Source organism: Mus caroli, unplaced genomic scaffold (genome assembly GCF_978045245.1).
Source record: "Mus caroli unplaced genomic scaffold, Mus_caroli_1 scaffold_17, whole genome shotgun sequence".
NCBI classification, from domain to species: domain Eukaryota; kingdom Metazoa; phylum Chordata; class Mammalia; order Rodentia; family Muridae; genus Mus; species Mus caroli.
The window spans coordinates 804657-829123 of NW_028227272.1; the positions used below are offsets into that span (position 1 = coordinate 804657).

At 45.3% G+C, this 24467-nt stretch overlaps 1 protein-coding gene and 1 pseudogene across 2 annotated transcripts in view; one reads left to right on the forward strand and one right to left on the reverse strand.

Moving 5' to 3' along the window:
• Positions 1-989: 989 nt before the first annotated feature.
• LOC110311982 (large ribosomal subunit protein uL6 pseudogene) lies at positions 990-1659 on the forward strand (annotated as a pseudogene).
• Positions 1660-11889: 10230 nt separating this feature from the next.
• The window catches only part of Adcy9 (adenylate cyclase 9), a 125733-nt gene continuing 113155 nt past the window's right edge, over positions 11890-24467 (reverse strand). For both annotated transcript variants that reach the window (XM_029470752.2, XM_021184932.2), the window contains exons 9-11: positions 23993-24141; positions 21262-21303; positions 11890-16088 (exon numbers count right to left, since the gene is read on the reverse strand). In XM_029470752.2, the coding sequence (XP_029326612.1) occupies positions 14897-16088; positions 21262-21303; positions 23993-24141 (1383 nt within the window). In that variant the 3' untranslated portion in view covers positions 11890-14896. The remainder of the gene's footprint in view (positions 16089-21261; positions 21304-23992; positions 24142-24467) is intronic.

A 24467-nucleotide genomic window follows, 5' to 3' on the forward strand; every position in this document is an offset into this window, starting at 1 on the left:
TCATTTCCTGCATGTTTTTCTTCCTTTTTTTGGACAGGGTCTCATTCTGTGGCCCAGGCTATTATCAAACTTGAAGGTTCTTCTGCCTCAGCCTCCTCAGGCGTGTACTACAGGCCTCATGCCTCCATTCTTTCATTCCTTCTTCCCCTCTCCTCCCTCCGTCCCCCTCCCTTCCTCCTTCTTCCCTCTCTGTAGTAAAATGAAAGGTCACCTCTATCTGGAAATGAGGGACAGCAGCTGAAGTTGACCTCTTTTGCTGGTCCCACCCTCTGTGTGACAAGCAAGCTGAGTGGCTTTATCACCCTCAGAAAGTGTTCACTGTCCCATCACCAGGGCTGACAGATTCTGTGAGGAGAAACACTTGGTCCATCCAGAGGAGAGGAAGCTCAAGTTGCCATGATTCATCGGCTTGAGAGCCAAGAGTTTTCGACATGATCAGAATTGTCTTTGGGGCCGGCCTGTGCTGGGTGTGCGGAGGCCAAGGAGTTACTGGCAGAGAAACAAGAGCAAAATTAGCTAGTGTACTTTCAGTCTCTGGCTGCCTGCCAACGTTTCCTTCCAATGCGAGCGGTCTTAGTTTCCTTCTGGAAGTTTTTGTCAGGTTTATTGCAAACGTAAGGGTAGTGAGTAGAGAGACGCAAAGGGAGAGTTGCTGAGTTGGAAGGGACCCCCTTTTAAACCAGCGCCCCAGAGCACCCCAGTGTGTGCACTTTTCTGTAGAGACACCAGGCTCCCTTTCTGCAAAACTGAATCCACGTCAGAGACAGCCATACTTTATGACCCAGCTGGGTCTCAATGCATGAGTGTTTATATGTGTGTTTAGTAGGTTGGTGTATGTCCGATACATGCCAAGACCATTGAAAGCCACCAGTGGAAACATACGCAAGACAGATGAATGTCAAATTCACCAGACAATGAACATTCTGATGGATTTCATCAACATCAAATTTGGTAAAACTGTAAACTTTTGAAAACCATGAAATTCTCTCTTTGCCCCATCTACTGCGAGGACGAAGACCATTCTCAGCAATCGGACTGTGGACATTCCAGAGAATGTCGAAATCACTCTGAGGGGGCGCACAGTCATTGTGAACGGCCCCAGGGGGACTCTACGGAGGGACTTCAATCACATCAACGTGGAGCTGAGTCTTCTTCGGAAGAAAAAGAAAAGGCTCCGGGTTGACAAATGGTGGGGTAACAGAAAGGAACTGGCCACCGTCAGGACCATCTGCAATCATGTTCAGAACATGATCAAGGGTGTCACACTGGGCTTCTGATACAAGATGCAGTCTGTGTACGCTCACTTCCCCATCAACGTCGTCATCCAGGAGAATGGCTCTTTGGTTGAAATCCGAAATTTCTTGGGTGAAAAATACATCCACAGGGTTCGGATGAGGACAGGTGTTGCTTGTTCTGTGTCTCAAACCCAGAAGGATGAGTTAATCCTTGAAGGAAATGACATTGAACTTGTTTCTAATTCAGCTGCCCTGATTCAGCAAGCCACAACAGTTAAGAACAAGGATATCAGGAAGTTTTTGGATGGCATCTATGTGTCTGAGAAGGGAACTGTGCAGCAGGCTGACGAGTGAGGAGGCCTCAGTTCCTGGCTCCAGAAACGAGATCCTGATCACAAGAACAATTTGGGCTCTTTTGGGAGAATAAAAGGCTTATATATTGAAAAAAAAAAAAAAGAAAAGAAAGAAAACCATGAAATTAAAACAAATGCCTCACAATAGCGTAAGAAAGCAACAAATTTGGTTGGGGGAAAGAAGCTTCCTAGCAAAAATTATTCAGTAAATTTAAACCTGTATATGTATGTGTATGTATATGTATATGTATTTGTATATAGATATAGATAACTTCCTGGATTTTGATGCTTACTCTTAAATCCCTCCCAGCTTTAAGAATTTATTAAATAAGACCTCTTCTTTTCTTTTCTTTTTTATCTTAAATATTTATTTATTTAATATGTGCAAGTATACTGTAGCTGTCTTCAGACACACCAGAAGAGGGCATCAATCCCATTACAGATGGTTGTGGGCCACATGTGGTTGCTGGGAATTGAATTCAGGAAAAGCAGCCAGTGCTCTTAACCACTGAGCCATCTCTCCAGCCCTCCTATTTTCAGAAAGGGCATTATGGCCCTGATCTACTGGCTGCCAGTTGACATATCTCCAGATGAGAAGAGACAGGGTGCTGCCTGTTTCCAGTTACACAGGGAGGGGTCACCAGGTTGAAAAGTGACCCCTCCCACTGGCAGGATACTATTTAAGGAGCAGGTGTGGGGATGGGGTTGTGACTCAGTTGGTAGAGTGTCTAGCATGCAAGACGGCTAGGGTTTGATCTCCAGCACTGCATAAATCAGGGCATCATGTGTGACCCATGGATGGAGTCCCATCGAGAGGGCAGGAGGTGAAGAACATCCTTGGTTATATAGTAAGTCAGAATAGCTTAGAATGCGGTGAGAGAGGAAGGGAGGGAGAGGGGCACCTGCCATTCTCCCTTCTGGATAAACATATAGCCTCTTCCCCACTGAGCCTCCTGACTTACTCTTTTCTTTCTTCTTTTGCTTTCGCTTTATGAAACAGGATTTTCTCTGTGTAGCCTTGGCTGTCGTGGAGCTATGTAGCCAAGCTGGCTTTGAACTCAGATATCTACCCACCTCTGTCTCCCAAGTACCACCACTGCAAGACCACTCTTTTCTTTTTAAGAAAAGATTTGTTTTTAATTATATATGCTACTTGTATATGGGTATGTACATGTCAGTGCTGGTACCTTTGGAGGCCAGAGGTGTTGAGCATCCCTAGAGCTAGAGTTACAGGCATTTGTCGTTACCTTCCCTAGTCTTGGGAACTGAACTTGGGTCCTCTGGAAGTGAAGTACTCTTTTTTTAACTGCTGGGAGATCTTTCCAGTTTAGTTGAGTCTAGTCTAGTCTATTCTGTTATTGAGGTAGGGTTTTCGTTGTTGTTGTTTTGGTTTTGTTTTGTTTTGTTTTAATAGTATGTTGCCCTTGGCTGGTTTAGAACCCAGGCTGGCCTTCAACTTATAGCAATCCTCCTGCCTCAGTCTCCTGAGCACTGTGATTACAGGAAAATTTTCAACATGCCCAACTGGATTGTTTTCTTTCTAACTAGTTGTGCTAAGTTAGAACAGAATGGATAGAATGACAAATAAAATCACCAGCTTTCTCCCAGAGAGGGTCTCTCTTTGCATTGCACTTGCTTACCATCGGTTCACACCTGTGCTCAGTATTAAAAGCTACTTACCAGTCTGGGAACCTAACCTTGTTGCATCATGGAAAATAGTCTGACTCTTGGGCACCAAAGGTTGGTGACTCGTTTTCAGGGTTTTCTTCAGAAGTAGGGAACTGTCACACTTGTATGTGAAGAGATTGGGAAACCCAGCCAGTGACTAAATACTTACATTGAATCAGTACTATTTTCGAAGCATTTTAAAATCCTGGACAAAATGAACCCTTTTCCTATTCCTGCTCAAAGTAGTCCCAAGCAAATAAGCCTCAGCTGACTCCTGTCTGTCCATGGTGTTAAGCAAGCTCCAGAGAAGCCAACTGAGCCCACACAGGCTGTGTCTTCTTCCTGGCTCTGCCTCTCTTCAGTGGCACGTTTATACAGCTTCCTGCTGAGAGAAAGAGGCCTCTGAAACTCACTCCTGCAGAGAGAACCTTGACTCTGAAAACTGGGAACCAGCTATGGATTCTGGACAATCAGGTGAGGGTGGCCCCACGAAATAGGTTGGATCAAGTTTGTCTACTAGAAATGACTACCTCAGGGCCAAGTACCAGTGCCCTGAGTCCAAAGGCTTCCTCAAGCCTCCCAGGCCCATCAACTTGGTGAATTCAAATGCAGCAACCGTGTCCCACAGTAGTTGTACTAAGTATACATGGACGGAGTTTTGCCTATGAGTTGGTGTTGTGTTAATTAAGAAGGCATTTCAAGCCGGGAGTGGTGGCTCACGCCTTTAATCCCAGCACTAGGGGGGCAGAGGCAGCGGATTCCTGAGTTCAAGGCCAGCTTGGTCTACAGAGTGAGTTCCAGGACAGCCAGGGCTACAGAGAGAAACCCTGTCTCCGGGGGTGGGGTAGGGGGAAGAAGACATTTCAAGATTCTTACAAGCAAATTGGCCAGTGTCTTCCACTATACACATTTTTCTATCTGAAACTGCTATGAGCCCAAAATAAACCAACAACAAAATTTGAATTTAATCATAGCGTTATCTGAGTTATATTCCAAGATTCTCTGGATCTGTGTCACATGATTCTCTCTGATTCAGAAAAACTTTTGAATATACTTTTTCTTTTTTTAAATTTTGTTTTTTATTCTTTTATTTATATGAGTACACTGTAACTATTTCCAGACACACCAGAAGAGGGTATCAGATCCCTTTATAGAAGGTTGTGAGTCACCATGTGGTTGCTGGGAATTGAACTCAGGACCTTTGGAAGTGCTCTTAACCACTGAGCCATCTCTCCAGTCCTTGAATATACTTTTTCAAAATAAACTTTTGAAAAACATTTTGATAGTTTTTCAGGGCTTCAGTAATGAGTTAAAGATATTCTGCATTGTTCTAGGTACACAGCTAGCTCAAAATTTCACAGATTCTTTCTGTTTAAGGTTAACAGTACATAGTGCAGTGTGTGTGTATGTGTGTGTGTACACTCAGATGCATGGAGGAAGTCAGAAGTCAACACCGAGAGTCTTCCTTAATCACTCTCCATGTTTACAGATATGGTTTCTTATTGAACCTAGAGCCTTTGGCTACACTGGCCCAGGAGCCACTAGGATCCTCCAGTTTCCCTTACTAGCACCAGGAAATCAAGTGTGTGCTGCTACCCCCAGCTTTTGTGGGTGTTGGGATGTGAGCTCAGCTGCACAGCAAGCACTTAGCCCTCCAAGCCGTCTAAGCAGCCTTACCGCCTCCTCCCTTTAAAACATCAGTGACACACCTGAAGAGCAACGATGCCCACTCCCTGAAATGAAACAGAATTTCCCCCACACCGGAATGTTTATCCTCTAGACAAGACAGGATGAGGAAAATGCTGACGAGAAGCTCAGCAGGTAAGAAGAGGAAAACTATCAATTTCTAGGAAGTGATTTTTAAAAAAGCCACTCAGGTTGCTGGAATGGAACTTTTACTTAATGACAAGAATGTGCAATGCCCGCAGATGAGAAGTCCCAGTCAGCATGCACAAAATATGCATTTTATGCTGGGAAGTGGTGGTACATGCCTTTAATCCCAGTACTCTCGAGAGACAGTGGCAGGCAGATCTTTCTGAATTCAAGACTAGCCTGGTCTATGGAGTGGAGTGTGTCTCAGGACAGCCAGAACTGTTACAGAGAAACTGTCTCAAAAACAAGACAAACAAGCAAACAAAAAAGCATTTTGCAACACATAATCACCTTATATCCTCCACCAGCATAAGAAGATATCCCCACGCTGACAATGTCATGCCAGGCAAAATGTGTAAGGACCAGGCCAGGCGGGGTCCTACCCCACAGGGACCCGTGTGCCCTGAATTATGTTGCCCTGAGGACTACAGCTGGAAGAGGGGGCTGCATCATCTCAGGCTAAAACCCAACTGGCCATACAAGACAGACACAGGTGATTATTTATTATTAAAAGTCTTATTTATCTGTATGTGTGTGCTGTAAGAGAAGATGCCTGCAGAGGAAGAGGGTGTCAGATCCCTTGGAGCTGGGGTTATAGGCAGTTCTAAGCTGCTTGATGTGGGTGCTGGGAACTGAACACAGGTCCTTCGCAAGAGCAGTGTGTGTCCTTAAGCACTTAGCCATCTCTCCAGCCTAATACAGGGATCTCAAAGAAGATACGTTAAGGCTTTAATTTTCTGTTTTGTGCTCATCCACAACTCCATTAGTGGTTTGGTTTAATGCTGTGGTTAAAAAAGGTTCGCATGGAGTCATGGCTGGCGTGCCTGGATGATGGCTCTGACCTGCTCCAAGCTGCAGTGTGCAGGATTCCCAGCTTCTGCAGGATGCCTGCTTTGTTGTGTTTTCCCTGGATCCAAGCGACCCGTTCTACATCCACATCCGAGTCTGTCATGGCTCTCTCCTAACTGCAAGGACATCTGTGGCTCACCTTAGTGGAGGTGAGGAATTCTCTGCTTAAGTTCCAAGTTGATTCAAGGTCTTGCCTGGGCTGGCCCAGGAGTGCAGGTGACATTTTTCCTTTGTATGCTCAAAGCTCCCAGGAGGTCACAGTGGCAGCTTTTTCTGGCTGACCTGAGAAAGAACTGGGGGTGATTCTCTGAGAGTCACAGGATTATACTCAATACACATGGGAACCTACGAGGAGTAAGCTTATACTGTTTCCACCTGGGCCATGAATGACGACTAGACCTAGAAAATGTGGTAGACACAGTGTGGGGTTCACCAAGAAATCTAAGGGTTGCCAGGGTTGATATTGCACGTGGTGGGCGAGGCTACAGAGGACTCAGATGTCCAGTGTGACTCTGGGAAGCTTGAGCTGAGATCACCCTCAAGGTGTTGCAAGGGATGCCAGCAGGAAGCCCCAGTTTTTGCAGTAGTGAAAGACACTGGCGAGGGATGGGGCTGCTTTCCTGGAGTTCCAGTAACTGCTGCCAGGTAAAGGCCGAATGTATGATCGCTCCCTAGCTATGCCGCGCTTCCTGTTACACTCACATGTCTAAAGCCTGTTGCAAGTCTGCTGGCAAATGGACAGGTGGATAAGGAGAGGAGAAAATTTAGAAAAAGGAGCTGAAAAGGGTGGAAATGGCCCCTTGAATCAGCCAGGAGAATGGCAACAAATCCCTGGAAGACTCTAGATCACAATCTAGGAGATCCTTGCAAGAACTTCAAACAAAGAAAATTCAGTCTTTGTTTGTTTGTTTTTCAAGACAGCGTTTCTCTGTGTAGCCCTGAGTGTCCTGGAACTAGCTCTATAGACCAGGCTGGCCTCAAACTCAGAGATCCACCTGCCTCTGTCTCCTGAGTGCTGGGATCAAAGGCATGAGCCACTACTGCCCCACTGAAATTCACTGTCTCATTCAAAGAATTTTAGGGAAAAGTTATCTAGAGGACTGCTTTTAATCTATTTTTTTTAAGTAGTTGCATCTAATTTCTTATTTGCCTTTAATCCTCTGAAAATTCATATAACTATCTTTTTTCACTTATTTATTTAATTCATGTGTATGTGCATGGGTGTGTTAGAACACAAGAACAGAGGTCAAGGGACAATTTGTGGAAGTTGATTCTCTCCTTCTATGTGGCACCTGGGGATTTGGCTCTGGTCCCCAGGCTTGGTGGCAAGTGCTCTTACCTGCAGCTCTTTTTGTTTTCTTTAGACAGTGTCTTGCTGGCCCTAGAAAACAAGATATCCGTTCCAGCCAAGGCTGGCCCTCATGATCATGGCAATCCTCCTGCCTCAGCCTCCTGAATGCTGAGATTATTGGTCTTTGCCACCACAGCTCGATTTACATAATTTTCTTTAAACGAATACTGCACAATGCCAGAGCAGTGTCTCCCCATCCCGTTACTCAGGGTTAACGGATGCTCCCAGTCCCTACAGGAGAACAGCAGAGGAGATCAAGCATGAATGCAGAGGTGGGTGGTTAAGTGGAGAACAAGACTTATCCCGAGGCTTCATACAGGAAATAGTGTCCCAAGATTCAAAGAAAGAGCAGGAGTGAGTGAGCTATAACTGAAGCCTCTTGTAGGACAATCTGAAGAGACAGAAAGAAGAGCTGGAAAGCAGTGTGGACAACTAACGGGTGGTCTTGATGGGGAGGGGTGCAGATGGCTGCTTAAATTTGTCCTGGGGAACAATGTCTGCGAATGAAAATAAAGAAAATGAGGGCGTGGTGCTCTCGGTATAGTGGAGGTTTATTGCTGGTACTGGGAGCGTAGGCAAGGGCATCTGGAAGCATCTAGAGTGTACATGGCTGGCAGGCTGGATCGAGCTGTATGGGAGAGGGAGAGAGATGGCAGAGTGGGAACCGAGAGCTGCATGCCGCAGCCAGGAGGCAAAAAAAGGACTGGTAGTCAAAATGGCTGACGTCATACAGGAATCAGAGAAGAGAAGATGGGGGAAAGGCAGTCCAGGCTTCCAGCTGGAGAGTTCCGGGTAGGGGCGGGGCATGCTAGCTAGGAGGACCCTGTAGGAACTGAGGAAGGACTGGGGCCAGCGTCTGCCTTGATTTGTTAGCTGTTTGTCCTAAGTCTGAGACCTAATAGTGTGCCTAGGGAATTGTATGCAGATAGTTGGGGCCCACTTTAGTCCCTTCTCTGAGCACATTAAACATTTCCTGATGGTGGCAACTTTCAAAACAGCAATCAAACCCAGACCCTCCCTCCTTCCCGGCCTGCTCAACCTGGAAAGGTAACTGGCTCTGTGGTGAGGAAAAAGTTAGAGGCCATCTGTGATGGTAGATAAGACCGAGGCAGGAGGATTGCTACATATTCAGCTAAGCTAGTCTACATAGCAAGGTCCAGGCCAGCCTGGTTTCTCTCTGTCTTCCCACCCCCACCCTCCCTCTTTTAAATCTGAGGAAGACACTTAAGGGCAGTTTTTGAGGAAGTGCCTCTTTCAGAGCTGAGGTGGGCCTAGCAGACATCCGATCGGCCAACAACTCTGTTTTCTAGGTGGGGTCAAGGTCTTAATTGGGTGGTATGTCACTCCCGAAGCAGTGCTTGCAAGTCACTGAGAGAATTATTTTAAAAGTGGGTTCCTCTTTCAAGTGGCAAACCTACTAAGAGCCTTGGCTGATACTAAAAAGCCCTGTTTAGAGATGTTAATCAGGAAAAGGACATTGCTGTGTTGCTTCCGGTGTCTGGGAGTCTGGGACAGTCATCCTGAAAAGCAGTTTCAACTCAGCTGCTTCTTAGCTGTCCTTAAGTACCAGAGGAAAAATCAAATGTCCTAAATCAAGGAAGCGTTGGAGTATTATCTGGCATATAGTAGGCTTTTAATAAATAAATCCTGGATCAATTTTACTCCTTTGTTTCAAGGAATTTGACTAAATTGATATTTACATGATGAAAAGTTGAGAGTCCTCAAATTTACACCACACACATAAAACTGTAAATTATAATTTTGATAAAAATGTTTCTGTAACTGAGAAGCATTTCCGTATTTCCAAACAGGAGTCTTTAAACAGGATGGAGACCTCATCTATCATCAGAACAAAACCTCAGTGCTCCTTTAACTATTGGAGTGAGGGGTAGTTTTCTAGAATCCAAAATTTGAAATCTTTGATTTTGCTGGGCGTGGTGGCGCACGCCTTTAATCCCAGCGCTCGGGAGGCAGAGGCAGGCGGATTTCTGAGTTTGAGGCCAACCTGGTCTACAGAGTGAGTTCCAGGACAGCCAGGGCTACACAGAGAAACTCTGTCTCGAAAAACCAAAAAAAAAAAAAAAAAAAAAAAAGGAGGAGGAGGAGCAGGAGAAGACAAAGAAGAAGAAGAAGAAGAAGAAGAAGAAGAAGAAGAAGAAGAAGAAGAAGAAGAAGAAGAAGAAGAAGAAGAAGAAATAATCATCATCATCTTTGGTTTTTTAGTTTTTTGTTTTTCAAGACAGGGTTTCTTTATGTAGCCCCAGCTGTCCTAGAACTTGCTTTAAACATCAAGCTGGCCTCAAACTCAGAAATCCGCCTACCTTACCTCCTGAGTATTGAATTTAAAATTTTATGCAATATCAAAGGGTGTATTCTTTTTTGCATTTGTGTGGAATAGTGTGTGTGTGTGTGTGTGTGTGTGCGCGCGCATGCGTGTGTACTTGCATGTGCATGTGTGGAAGCTCTCTCTCATGGGCCTGATGTTGATGTTGGGTGGCTTCAAGACTTCTCACTTGGCCTGATAGCTGAGAGCTCACTGTTTGGGGTAGTTTGCTTTGGAGAATCTGTTTCTGCCTCTGTTGTTCCAGAATTACAGGAGGGCCACCACACCCATTCAGCATTTCTGGAGATCTGAACTCTAGTCCTTGAGCTTCAAGGCAAACACTTTCTGGCTGAGCCATCTGCTCAGCCCTAAGAGAGTAGATTTTTTTATGTGCATTCTTTTCTTTTTTTCAATGAGGCCACAACTTTCATCAAATTATTGAAGCTCCTAGAGTAAAAAAATCATAAAATGTAAAGAATCTGCTGCTTTTGATAAGTGAGGTTTCAACAGCAGATGTTTGCATTGCTTAATTCTGGTTTCCATAGATTTGCAGACCCCGCAGGAAGAGAGTTCCAAAGATTTAATTACTCAAATACTAATTTTTTTCTTACAAAAGAACATACAGACACACACGGGTTGGTTTTAATGTGCATGTAGATAACATGCAAATATGAACTTTTAAAATCGCTCCCTTTGCTTGCTGGTTCTTCCAGTCTGCCTTTTTGTTCGGGTGGCCATAACGAGAGATTCCGACGGCACGAAAAGCAACCATGTGCAGAAAAGATCTCAGATGAAAGAGAGACCACAAATGATAAGTTGTACTGCAAAGATTAGAGACTGTCTTTCTTGTCTGCGGAGTTGTCTAAGTCCCCCAGTGCCCTTCGTAGCCTAAGACCACGTTCCCGTCAGACCTTCAGCACAGTGAGGATCCCTGCTCCTCAGCTAGGGAAGGGCTCCTAGGGACGCAACAAATACTGTTTGGCAGGAAAGTACCTTGGTCACTGGATGTGCTCTTGCTCTCAGTGGGTGGAGACAATGGCTTTCTGCAGGCTGATAGACAAGTGGGTAGAGGCCATGTTCTCATCTCCCTTCCCAGAGTCTGCAGCCCATGAGAGGTCCTTTTTGTCTGGACATGGCTCATCAACACTTGACCCAAGAAAAGTTTTCAGGTAAAGAGGACTGGAAACTCTATGGAAGAGCTATGGTTTGGTTTTGGATTTAGAGGCAATATGAACCCTTAAAGGTATGTACAAAATGGCTTCTAGGGTTTTTTTGGGAGAGATTCTGTGACTTTAAAACACAAAACAAAACAGGGTCTCACATAGTCCAGGCTGGCCTTGAACTCTATGTAGTTGAGTCTGGTCTCAAAAGCCTGATCTTCCTGCCACTGTCTCTTTTTTTATTTTATTATTATTATTATTATTTTTTTTTTTTTTTGGTTTTTTCGAGACAGGGTTTCTCTGTGTAGCCCTGGCTGTCCTGGCACTCACTTTGTAGACCAGGCTGGCCTCGAACTCAGAAATCCGCCTGCCTCTGCCTCCCGAGTGCTGGGATTAAAGGCGTGCGCCACCACGCCCGGCTCCTGCCACTGTCTCTTAAATACCAGATAACAGGTGTGCTCACCAGTCCTGGTAAGTTCTGTAATTTTAGATTCTGAAATGGGTTGGGACATAGACCAGAAAGCAGCAGGATTTCAGCTCTGCAATCACCAACCATGAGGCACAAAGGTCTCATGGTGTTTTTCAGAAAACCTATTGTGTTTTCTTAGCCAATCTCTTCACTTAAATGCTGAACCACGAGGTCAGCCTAGTCTACAGAGCATGTTCCAGGACAGCCAGGGCTATACAGAAAAACCTTGTCTCAAAACAAAACCAGTGTGTGTGTGTGTGTGTGTGTGTGTGTGTGTGTAGCCCTGCATGAAAACTCCCAATGAATAGGGAAATTATCAAATGTATGTGTTCTATAGCCTGATTTTTAAATGTTTAATGTTCTATGTAAAAATAAACATTTCTCAACCAAAGTTAACTGCGGTAGGTGAATTCATTTAAAAAATAATAATATAGCCCCAGAAACACAAAAAAGTAGATACCCCCTTCACCCCCCATTTTTAAAGCCATGGTAGGAACAAAAAGTAAATCTTGTCTTGGCTCCAAGTCACTGATCACACACGGGGTGAGAGGGGCCTGTCTGAGGGAAGGCAGTACCAAGCTTCTCCATGAGGAATACCACGCACCAAAGTTACGTTTTAGAACATTTTAATATCCTTGTTTTCAGTGGATGCATTTTGAAATTCTTAGAATTAACAATTTAAAAAGAGCAGAGCAAAGGAAAACATGGAAATACAAACAATTGGTTCTTACTAATATAATTTCTAGGCATGATGCGATTTTCAAAACAACCAGTCCAAAAAAAAAAATGCTTACCTTGAAAATCAAGAAATTCAAATGCAGACTTATCTTTGGATACTACAAGTGACTGCAGCCCAGGTGATGGTCGCACACTGCCTTTGGCTCGCTGTGTCATGTGCAAATGTGCAGGTGCATCCCAGGAGTGAAGTTAGGGCAGAGGGAGCCATGCGCAGGTGTGGCACATCTGTGGGGCTCGTCAAGCTGTTTGAGGGTTTATAACCGACGAGCACTCTACGTTCATTTGTGTGGGATAAAATTATGTGTGCTTGATCATACAGATGTATAAAACTGATCTGTGCTGGGGCCAAGAAGGAAAGGGCAATTGCAGTGCAAAGCAACTATTTACACACATTCAATTCTGGAGTATTGCTTCCTGCCCTAGGTTCCTAAGAAGTACTGCCACCTGATGGACACTCCAGTACACTGCCTGGAAGCCCAACTGTCTCTAGCAACAGCTGTTTGTTCAATGCCAACAGACCAAGCTGCACGGCAGGTGTGCTGCAGAGATCCTGTGGTTCTGTGTTGAGGTATGCTTAGGGGCAGGGAGCTGGAAAGGCCCCAAGGGGCCTTGCACCCTGAAAGAAGAATGTCTGCACTGGTTCTTCAGGAAGGCTCAGGGTGTTTCTTAAGACCACTGCACTTTGTATGAACTGCCCTTCAGCCAGGGCTCCATTTGCACAATGCAGAACCAGGTCACCTGCTCAAGGTTAGTGATTCTCTCCAGTTGGTTTGGAGGTCTAGAGTTGGGGAGTGGGCTGGGAAAGACTCACAGATACCTTTGTAGCAGAGAAAGAAAGAGTTTGAGAGGGAAGGTGTGAGAAGAGACGAACTTGACAGATCACATCTTGAACCAAGATTGCAAAAACTCCGACCACTAGCTAGCTCCTGCAAGTGCTGCGGCCTGGAGGTGGAGACAGCCCAGTACTCAGTCAGATGAGCACACCTGAATACTGACAACAGGAGAGCCCAGCATACCCTAAATCACTAGCACAAGGAAAGAATCAGGTAGTGTCTTTAAGAAAAGAAAATCTGTGGCATTGTACAGGAATACATTCTTTAGAAGCAAGAGGTATTGTCACAACTTATCTGTTCTTCAAGTTGGAAGACCAACAGGGAGCCAACTGGGACAGGAAATCTTCCAGTCACGAAGAATACTCTGGGTCCTGGCATGGCTTTGCTGCTTGGGTGGCCATCCCAGGTGTCTCCGGGGAAGTAGCTGACTAAAGCTAAGATGTCACCTTGCTAGCATAAGCAGGTTCTGTCCATCTTCAGGGAGGAGTGAAAACCGGGCTTAACTCAGATGTGAAAGCTATACAGTGAAGTTTACCAGTGAAAGAACACACCACACACAGGGCATGGCATGAAGACCTCCAACAGGCACAGAGATGGTCTTAAGTTGTCTCAAGAGCTGCACATCAGCATGACCTGGAAAAATGATGGTGGTGGGGCAGCTGTAGCCTAAGCTCCATCCAGCATCAACTTGAGACTCATCATGGAAGAACACAATTTAATTACAAGCAAGGTTAGCAGCCAGGAACTCAAATTTCATCTGTGACGGGCTGTCTGGATCTCCTTTGGCAAAACAGATGGCTCTGTCCCTCGGTGCACCGTAAGAAACCCCCTTCAAGAGTTTGAATTGGCCAACAGAATTAAATCTCACCACAAGTCAGCCCGTGCAGTCCAACAGTGGGTGGAACGGACAAAAGGTTTGCAGAATCCCACTTGGCGCCGAGCCAGTTTTACTCTGGATCCCCACAAGAGGGAACAGCACCCTGGGTGGCACCATGGGACACAGTGGATGAGACATGAAACATAGATGGACATCTTGTCATTGGTCGGCTGTGTCCTTTGCAAACTGCCCTGCCCACTCCCTGACTGCTTCCCTCCACCAAAACTACCCAGTGCCCCCTCCCCATAATACACACATTTTGATAAATAAATAAATAAATAAATAAATGCATCCTCAGATGGTTAAACATCTCCCTCAGATGGGTCAGCTTCTGAGACAAACATCTTCACTCTTGGCTGGAAGACCCCTCTGTGTAGGGTCGGGATGAAAACACGGCTTTGAGATTCCTGAGGCCTGGTTTGTAAGCTTTGTGTCTGGTGAGCATATGAAATCTTGGCCTGCGTGCAGATGAGCCCCTGAAACTGCCCAGTGTTGGGAGCGGAGAAGCCCATTTGTGGGCCACAGGAATGTGGGCCCAGGTACCCTAGAGATGCCAGGAGGGGGCTTGCTTCCAGCCCTGCTCCCTTCTATAGCCCCTCCCCCAGATGAGTTTACTGGCACTTTATGTCAGATTCATAAACGCAAGTGTGTGTGCGTGGATGTGCTTAGAAAGGCCAGGTGACTGAAAAATACTATTACACATATAGAAAAAATAAACTGGAAAACACTGTATGAGAAAAAAAACTTGTGAGAAAAGGCAATAAAAATGGTATTTTAACCACAGCTTTTTTTTTTTTCCTTTTTTTTTTTTTTTTCTTAAAGAAGTCAAATAATCCCCAGGGCCATGATTCCACCAGTGGCCTCAGCCCCAGACGCAAGGCCAGACCCTGAAGGCACTTGTATCCCTCCACGCTGCTGACTGGATCCCCTGGCTGGGCTGGGGACAGGCTTCCAGGAAAAGGCTTCCGGGAACGCGAGTAAAGGAAAACCAAAATGGGTGGAAATGAACCCTGAATAACTGTGCTCCACACAGATATTCGGGCTGAAATGACCACGTGACACCACATCTGGGGACAGAAACTGAGGTGCTAGATAGCACAACAGCCTATCGACACAGACGTTACTGTGTTTGGACACGCAGAGCACCTCGGCAGCTCTCGGCGCTGCCTCACACACTCTTTGAGACGTTGAGCTTGGTGAGTTCATTGGCCTCTTCTACTCCTATGTCTTCACAGTTGTCCTTTTCTATGGCTTTGCCAAATGGAAACCTTTCCTCTGCTTTGACTGGCTCTTTCCAGGGCCTCTTAGAGGACGGGTGTGCTTCCTTAGCCTGCGTACTGTCATCAGATCCCAGGGAAGCCTTGTCCGAATACTGAACGGAAGGCACCAAGTTGGCAATCTCATCTGTGGGAGACCGTCCAATGCTGCCGTCCACCTGGACACGGATGTCTGGGGAGATGGACAGCTGGTGCTGGGGAACCACTCCATTGTCCATGCACTTTGGGTAAAGGTAGGTCTTCATCTGCCCTTTCCCCTTGACATTCACGGTCCCTCGGTAGTCAAAGTCATAACCCATCTTGCTCAGCACACGGTAGCTCTCTTCACTCACCTGGATACGGCACTCCACACCAGTGGTGTCCATCCTGCTGGCGATGTTGACAGTGTCCCCCCAGATGTCATACAGCAGCTTGGTGGTACCTATGACACCTGCCGTGAGGGGTCCGTGGTTAAAGCCGACCCTGAGCTTGAAGTTGAACCATAACATATTGTTGTTGAAGTCATCCACCACCCGCATCATCTCCTTGGCGAACTCGAAGAGGATACGCAGATGCTCCTGTGGGTGGCCACCCTCCTGACACTGGGCCGTGTTCAGCCCTGAGGCTGCCATGTATGTGGCCCCAATGGTCTTGATCTTCTCGATGCTATTATAGTCTGGCTTGCTCAAGAGCTCATCGAAGTCACCGATCAGCTCGTTGAGGACACGGTAGCACTCCTTGCCCCCCTCATAGTTCTCCTCATAGAATTCACTGAAGTTGACAATACTGGCAAAGATGACTCCCCCGCTGTCATGGTTCTTGGAGTAGGTCTGAGAGACCTTGAGCTGCTCAGCCACGTGGTAGGGGATGATGTTCCGCAGTAGCCAGTCAGCCTGGTCTCTCATGCTCTGGATCTTGGTGCGGTGTAGGTCGGCCTCCACATCCCCATGGTAGTGCAGCCGGTAGCTGACCTCGAACTCCCGGTTCAGGAACCAGACCAAGAGGAGCAGGAGGAAGAAGGTGAGGATGAGCTCCTTGCCTATGAGGCTGGCCGGCCTCCTGCCGTCCTGCAGCACTGAGCTGTTGCATGGGTTCCTCTGGGCACTGCGGAGCAGAGAGACGAAACAACTGAGAATGTGCACTCTGCCCAGCGTGCCCGAGCAGTACCCTCAACCCATGCGGCCATAAAGCAGCCTGGCTGTTTTGCAGGCTTCACGGGCGCGTTTGTTTTATTCATATTTAATTTGTTTTCTTGTCTTATGCAGCCAAGGCTGGTCTTGAACTTGCTATGCAGCTGGAGGTGGGCCTGGAATTTATCCTCCTGCTTCCATACCCACACACTAGAATGACAAGCCTGGACCACTAGGCCCAGCTGTAACTGCTTTTTAGAAAAATGCATTAGATTTTTAAAACAAAAACAAAAACAAAAAACAACAAACTTTCTTTCTCCTCAACAAATCTCAACTTTATGGAAACATTAAATTTCATAAAACTTGGATGCGCTTCATCTGGGTTTTACAATTTTTAAATGTTGCCTTTCTGCTTCCTCTCAACAGATCTATAGAGACACACATGTGACATACAAAGACATACTGACACATGCAAATACTTTTCCCTGGGCTGGCGAGATGGCTCAGCCGTTAACAGCACTGGCTACTCTTCCAGAGGTTCTGAGTTCAATTCCCAGCACCCATATCTTGGCTTACAGCCATCTATAATGAGATCTGGTGCCCTCTTCTGGCCTGTAGGCATATATGCAGGCAGAATATTGTATAAGTAATAAATAAATCTAAAAAAATAAATAAATAAACCAAACCCTCCACCCCCTCCAAAAAAAAACCAAATACTTTTTCCTAAACATTTCAAAAGTAAGTTGCTAGGCTATTTTAGTGTCTCTCCCAAGATACAGACATGTCTCTTAGTGATCACAGTATCATTACTGAATCCAAGAAACTGAATATTCTGATAGATTTTATTTTTAGGTTTTTAAAAGACATCATTTTGCAAAGACTTTTTTATACTTTATTTATTCTCTACTTGTATGAAACTTCACAAAACACACACCCCATTTCTAGGTAGTTCAGCTTCACCAAAGTTATTTAAGACAATCTTAACATTTTCAAAAAGAAATATGAGATGTATACATTTAAGATATGATAATATATATATATATATATATATATACACATAATATATGCACATGGTAAGCAAGTCAGTCAGCATAAGGAACAGAATAGTCTTCCCTTCCGGGTAACAAACGCAGCTATTTTCTCATGGCTACAGAGTAATGTAATATATGGACGACCACACTCATGCTGAGTAGTTGTGGTGAGAAATGAGGCTTCAAAGAACATTCCTACCCTCACCTTTGCATACAGTGGGATTACTGAATCATTTTAAATATAGTGCATTTAGAATTTAACTAGAAATTCCCAAGAAATCCTTGTAAGGGCTAGAGACTGAGCCCAGAGCCTTGTGCAAGGAGAAAAGCACTCTCTAAGCAGTAACTTCAGCCTTCAAACTGTTGCAGGCCACACTTCCCATTCCCAGGTAAGTGAACTTACATCCAGCTGCGCTGTTCTCTGGCAAGCAGATGCCACTGATGGGCCAGCAGCTGAAACCTGAGATTAGCATCGGCAGCTACCATTTTTGTTTTGTTTTGTTTTTGTTTTTTCTTCTTAAGGCAGGATCGTATGTAGCACAGGTTGGCCTGAATTTACTATATAGCTAAGGGTAACCTTGAATTTCTAATCCTCCTGTCTCCACTTTCCGAGTGCGGGATCATAAGCGTACATCACCATACTTGCTCAGTTTTTTCCTCTGTAAAAATACTGCATACTCAATCATAGAAAATTTAGGGGGAAAGTAGAAATTAAAAATATGATTTCTCTCCTGTCCTGCTTCCCGGAGTCTGTTTACGTTAACATTTGAACTTCCTTCTTCCTTCTCTGTATCCCTTTCTTGCCACCCCCTTCTATTTTTAACAGAGTTTTGACTGTTGAGTTCCTATAAGTTTTATATGTTAATGCATTTCTAAATTTCCCAAGGTAAGTTGTTAGATTTTATATAATGATAGAATTGTTCACTATGTAAAGATAAATGGATATAAAATTGATATGTTCTCAGGTGACACAGAAACCTTAATTCCTTAGCTACAGTATTTAACTAAAGTCTTATTGTTACCGTTGACATAAGGATATTTTAAAATAATGGATGTCCCAAGGCCTTGTGGCACAATCTGTCATTATAGCATTTGGAGGTAGAGACTAGACTATTAAGAGTTTAAGGTTACCCTTGAGTACACAGCAAGTTCAAGGCCAGCCTGGACTACATAATATTTTATCTCAAAAAAGGGGGGGGGGAATGAACTTGAGGCCATTGAGACACTCCTTAAAACACCACCATAAAAGCCACGAGATTGGGATGGTCCCTAAGCCACTCTGGCAGGACAACTGAAGACTTTGGAGGCCTCGGTTTCCTCACTTGTAAACCATGGAGACAGCTGGGACATGGCCAGGTCCCTTCTCTCTTCAGGTTCAGGGTAGCTGTGTCAGCTCCGGAGGGGAGGTTAGCATCCTCAGAGAGGCCTGGGTTGATACAGGAAGCTGGGATGGGAAGGGGTTCCACCATCCCTGGATGGCAGCAGCCCATGGTACGGCGGCTGCTTGCACAGGCAATTCAGGTTTTGCTGACCACCAGCTTTCCCTGGGCTTCCTAAGTGGCCTGCTATTAGAAGCTTGGAGCCACCTGTCTTCACTGAGGTCCTTTAGGGCTATTCTAGCTCACTGGGCCAAATGCTTCCTTTTGCTGATTCTGGTGTCCTCTCCCTGTAATATGCTGAGGCCTGGACCTGACACAGGCTTCCTAGCCCAGTGGTTGGGAAACAGGACAGAGTTCTCTATCGTAGGACATCCCATGTTTATTTCACTTACAGCATTGAAACAAATGATAATACCTACCAATCACAAATGCTAAGCAAAGTGAACACTTTGTTTAACTAACTAAAACATATTTTACTCCAGCCTGAGGTTCTCTGGCTTTTATTTTTTATTTTTCCCGAGACAGGGTTTCTCTGTGTAGTCCTAGCTGTCCTGAAACTCACTCTGTAGATCAGGCTGGCCTCGAACTCAGAGATCTACCTGCCTCTGCCTGGCTTTTAAGCCGAGTTGTACAGAGGGTCTGGGTCGGGGAGAAACCAATTGTATCTCCTGTGAGCATGGCTTGCTGGGTCCCAATATTGTGACATTGAGGACCAGCCCTTTTTAGTAAGTTTCCTGAGGGACTAAACTTAGGTCACCAGGTTTGGTAGCAAGCATGTACTAAGCATTCTCATTGGCCTATACCTTAAAAATCCCAAACCCAAACCAAACCCCAAACGGAAACAACTTTATAATTATGAGTATGTGTGATTGGTGAATACAGACACCCAGGAATGTGTCCATGAAGTCAGTTCTCATTGTGCTGGAAGAAGCAAGCCACTTGGCCCTGTATTTTGTTTTATTAAGACAGGATCTTGTGTTGCTCAAGCTGTCTTGGAATTAACTGACTATGTAGCTGAGGATGAACTTGAACCTTTGAACCCCTTGCCCTCACTGCCCAAGTGTGGGATTATGGGATATGCCACCACACCCAGCAAGTCTAAGACAGGTGGACAAGAGCATCCAATCCAGTTGTACATTTAAACAGCAAAGGCCAGTTTCCAAGAAAAGGACTGTTGGCCAGCTTGTGCCCTGGTGAGTGACCGCAGGGCCTTGTGTCATGTAAGGACTCCACCACCTAGCGAGCAGGCCGTTCCCAGTTCTTTCAGTTTTCCTTTCCACTCTGAGATGGCATCTCCAGGAAAGTGTTCAAGGCCAGCCTTGACCAAGCTCACTCTGCACTGGATTCGAGGCCAGCCTTAACCAAGCTCACCCTGCACTGGACTCACGCAGGCCCTGGATGTACAATTCTACTCTCATAGCCGAGATTACAGGCCCATACCTTCACACTCAGTCCAAAAGAGGAGTCTGAGATGGGTAAATGTATGAGTAACTGAATCCTGGGGCGTCCAACTATGGATGGAAGCTAAAGTAAAACACTTTAAGATCTATTATCATGCAAAAGGTACTTGAAATAGCAGACAGAGAAAGAGAAAGCCAGGGCCACCTTTCAGCCCTAACCAGCAAGGTTTGGTACCTATAACCTTTGGGATCTATCAGGGCTGTTTATATAGTGCCATACTCTATAGCCTAGGCTGACCTCAAACTCATTGCAGCCCCCTTGCCTCGGGCTGCAGAGTACTAGTGTTACAGGCTTGATAGCCATGGTTGGCATCAGGTCCTGCTTAAGCTCAGCTAAAAGATCAGTGGGGACACTTGCAGCTTGTACAGTGCCTGGGTGTGATTCCCAGGAGCAGGGGGAGGTGGGGAATCTGTAATCGATTTTGTGAGCTTCACCTGTGTGGGCTTTATGTTCTATTAATGTTTTTCTGTCCCTTCCAATATGTCAGTCAGGTTTTTTTTATGTGGATCAATTTATTATTGATAAGACTGGAAAATTATCTGCCTTAAGAGGCATGGAAATGAATATGTTTCTAGCTTTTATGGTTTAATTATTTGTATTTTTGTGGCATATGTGTGTGCATACAGAAGCATGTGTGGCTGCAGATCTGCATGTACACAGCACACATAATTGTTATCTCTTACCCTTCAATTTATTTTAAATTTACTTTTATGTTTATAGTAAAGTAAGGGTTATTTAGTTTAAAATTTCAAAATATTTATTTTTTAATTCAAATATTTATTATCTCAAATTTCTAGCCAGATAGTAGCGTCTTTTATAATTAAACTACTTATTTATCATTACTGTCTGCCTGTGTGTGATGAGTGTAAGGATGAATGCTGAGGGGCATTGTGATGGTCAGCGGGCAGCTGTTGACTGGGTCCTTTCCAGCTTCTCTTACATGGGCGCTGGGAATCAAATTCAAGTTGCTAGACTCTTACAGCAAGCATTTTTAACAGCTAAGACATTTTGGCTACTCCAGGTCAAAATATTTTAGATAATAAAATATTTTCTTTGAGATATTTCCTGTTGCATAAAATTAAACTCTAGTATATGTCTAATGAGTAACCACCTTCCCAGTAAGAAACAACTGTGATCGGATACTTTAATATGCAGCTATTGTTTGCTTTCTCAACCTGTATGTGCATGCGCACACACAACACACATGCACACACAGAAGCATGCATGTACGTACATGCATATTTTCGGAAGATAAGGCCCCGGGTTGGAAACTCACCTGAAATTCTGTGCTGAGTCCAAGGGGGACATCACAATGGAACTGGAGAGAAAATGAATAAAGTATTACAGAAAATAAAAAGGCATTATTAAAAGCAACCCAAGAAGAGTTCACGTAACTTCCCTTTTGGGTGACATGAGGTAAATATTTGGTCATGATCCTCTGAAACCATAAGCCCAACTCAGCACTCTCTTCTGTAAGCTGCCCGGGCGTTTTATCCCAGCAACACAAGTCTGGTGCACACCTTCTCTTTTGTAAAAGGTGAATTCAGGCTTTTATTTACTACCTGGCAACCACTGCCCTGCTAGTCCCAGCTACAACTGGGACTGGGCTGTACCTCTGAGAACCCTCCATGTAGAAGGGGTCTTGTTAAGGTTCATCTATTAGTTCCCGCCAAAATCTGCTGTTTGAATTGTAGCAGGGAGGCAGATGGGAGGCCCCTACTTCACTCCTCTGGATCTGAGAGGGGAAGCCAAAGCTCTGACCATGTCACCATGAGGGGCTCACGAGGCACCCAAAGGTGAAAGCTGTTAATGAATTCCACACTCTTTGTATAAAGCACTGTGATGACCCTGAGTCCAGATGTCCCACAACGGCAGGAGAAGGTCCTGCATTTCACTCAGTGTAATTGCTTGTCACAGCTTTTCCTTGGATACTGAACTGCAGCTCTAATTCAGATTCCCTTTTGATCTTGCTTTGCAGAGAACTTGACTTTCACATTGCTATGAATACAGGCAGGAGATTGAGGACAGTCACCTTGTTGCTCCCTAATCACCAATACGCTGTGATTCCCACAGACTCTTGATACTGCTGATAAAGCATTTGGTAAAGCCGTGGTCCTCGGGGACACCCACGCCAGAATGTTAGATGTTCGGCAAAGTACATGGAGAACTGTCCCCGTCACTGTGTAACACCCTGCTCGCCTGCTTTCTGGCTTTATGAACATGTGGCTCTCCACTGCAGCTGGGAAGCACCTGGCTAAGTTACAGGAAAGGCCTGATACTTAAATGTTTGTTACACAAACAGAAGCTTAATTGGTTTAAGAGATAGGAACTATTAACAAAATACTGTATACATTCTGCTACCCAAGTTTCTATTCTGTTTCTAACTGCATGTTGAACCTGTCTTTAGTTGACAAAGAGTAAAAGCCTCAAAGCTAGTTGCTGGTATAACAGTTGACACATAACAAACCAAGAAGCAAACAGGATGACCCTGGTGGAGCCTGCAGAGGAAAGAACCTCACTGTCACTATCCACACAGGGCATTTCACTGTCACTATCCACACAGGGCTAACTGTGCTAACTGGTTACCTGAAGGGACCGAAACGGTCTCACTTCCTCTGTAGCCTAGGCTACCCTCAAACAAACTTGCTGTCTTTCTGCATCTACTTCCCTTTCACCAGCACTGGGATTACAGGTGTGAGCCACCATACCTGGCTCTTACCGGGTTTAAATGTCCCTGTCATTGTATAGCTCAATTGAGGACTGGTCCTGTCTCTGGAGGTTCATCATGTGACTTTAATCTCTGTCCATACCATGCTTTCAGGTAGCCCAGAAGGCCTCAGACTTTCTACACAGCCAGAGAAGACCTGAAACTCCTGATTATCCTGCCTCTGCTTACCATGTGGTGAGATTACAGGCATGTACTAATAAAGTTTTGTTATGTAGCTTAGGCTAGACTGCCTGCCTCAGCTTCCTGAGTGCTAGGGCTACAGGCCTGCACCACTCTGGCTTTCCTCATCACGACTCTCTCATGTGAAATAATTCAGGTCTTCTTTTCTTTTTCTTTTCTTTTCTAAAGAATTATTTATTGTATATGAGTACACTATAGCTGTCCTCAAACACACCAGAAGAGGACATCAGATTCCATTACAGATGGGTGTGAGCTATCATGTGGTTGCTGGGAATGGAACTCGGGACCTCTGGCAGAGCAGTCAGTGCTCTTAACCAATGAGCCATTTCTCCAGCCCAGTCTTCCCTTCTTAGATTACAACTTATTCACACAAAAAAGTTCAAATATCCTACAGTAGTTAGGTGTCTTGCAGAGGCAGATACCCAAGGACATCTATATTCAAATATATACAGATTACATTCCCATATCCAAGTGTGTAGGATCAGAAGTCTTGTGGAATTCGGAATATTTGTACACAACTGGTGATATAAGTGTTTTTTAGTGATAGACACTAAGTCTAAATCCAATGTTCATTTATGATTCAATATATACATACACACAGCCTTTTTCCTTTCCTTTCCTTTTAGGGCTCGCCAGGCAGTGGTGCACGCCTTTAATCCCAGTACTTGGGAGGCAGAGGCAGGCGAATTTCTGAGTTTGAGGCCAGCCTGGTCTACAGAGTGAGTTCCAGGACAGCCAGGGCTACACAGAGAAACCCTGTCTCAAAAAAAAAAAAAAGACTCTTAGGGCTCTTTATTATGTTTTGGGTTGTATGATGCTTGGTTCTCTCTCTCTCTCTCTCTCTCTCTCTCTCTCTCTCTCTCTCTCTGTGTGTGTGTGTGTGTGTGTGTGCGTGTGTATTTGGTACTCCTGGGGATTGCATGCTGGGCAGGCACTTTACCACTGAGCTACATCCTCAGCTGGTTCTCTTTGAACACATGTGTGCTGGAAGCTATTTCAAGTCATGAAGGAAAGGCATCATGCAGCACAAACACAGAACTGTTGCCGAGCCCTAAGAGATGCTAGACGAGGGCGGCATGAGGTAAGAACGCAGTCACACCTGTCCTGACACAGGGAGATGTGGAGCAGAAGCAGCAGCCCAGCCCCCACGATGGTGGCGAGGGAGGACCTCATCCAGGAGCTGAGCTGGCAGAAGTTACAGTAGTGCACAACGGCTACCAGCACCGCAGAGCCAGTGAACATGGTGACCTGCAAGAGAAGACACTGTTAGTATAGCCTCTGCCACCTCTGCCATGTTGCCTCCATCCTATCTGTGTGCCACAGAGTGAGAGGACCACCCACCCACACTTCTGTTCAGTATCAGGCATCTCTGGTACCACTTGTGATGGCTTGAATGTAAAATGTCCCCCACAGGCTCATGTGCTTGTATACCTGGTCCCCAGCCAGGGGTGCTCTTCTAGGAGGTTGTGGGGTCTCTGGGAAGTGGACCCTAGCAGCAGGAAGTGGATCTCTGGAGAGAAGGGCCTTGAGATTTAGAGCCTGGTTTGTGTCCTACCCCATCTGTTTCCTGTTTA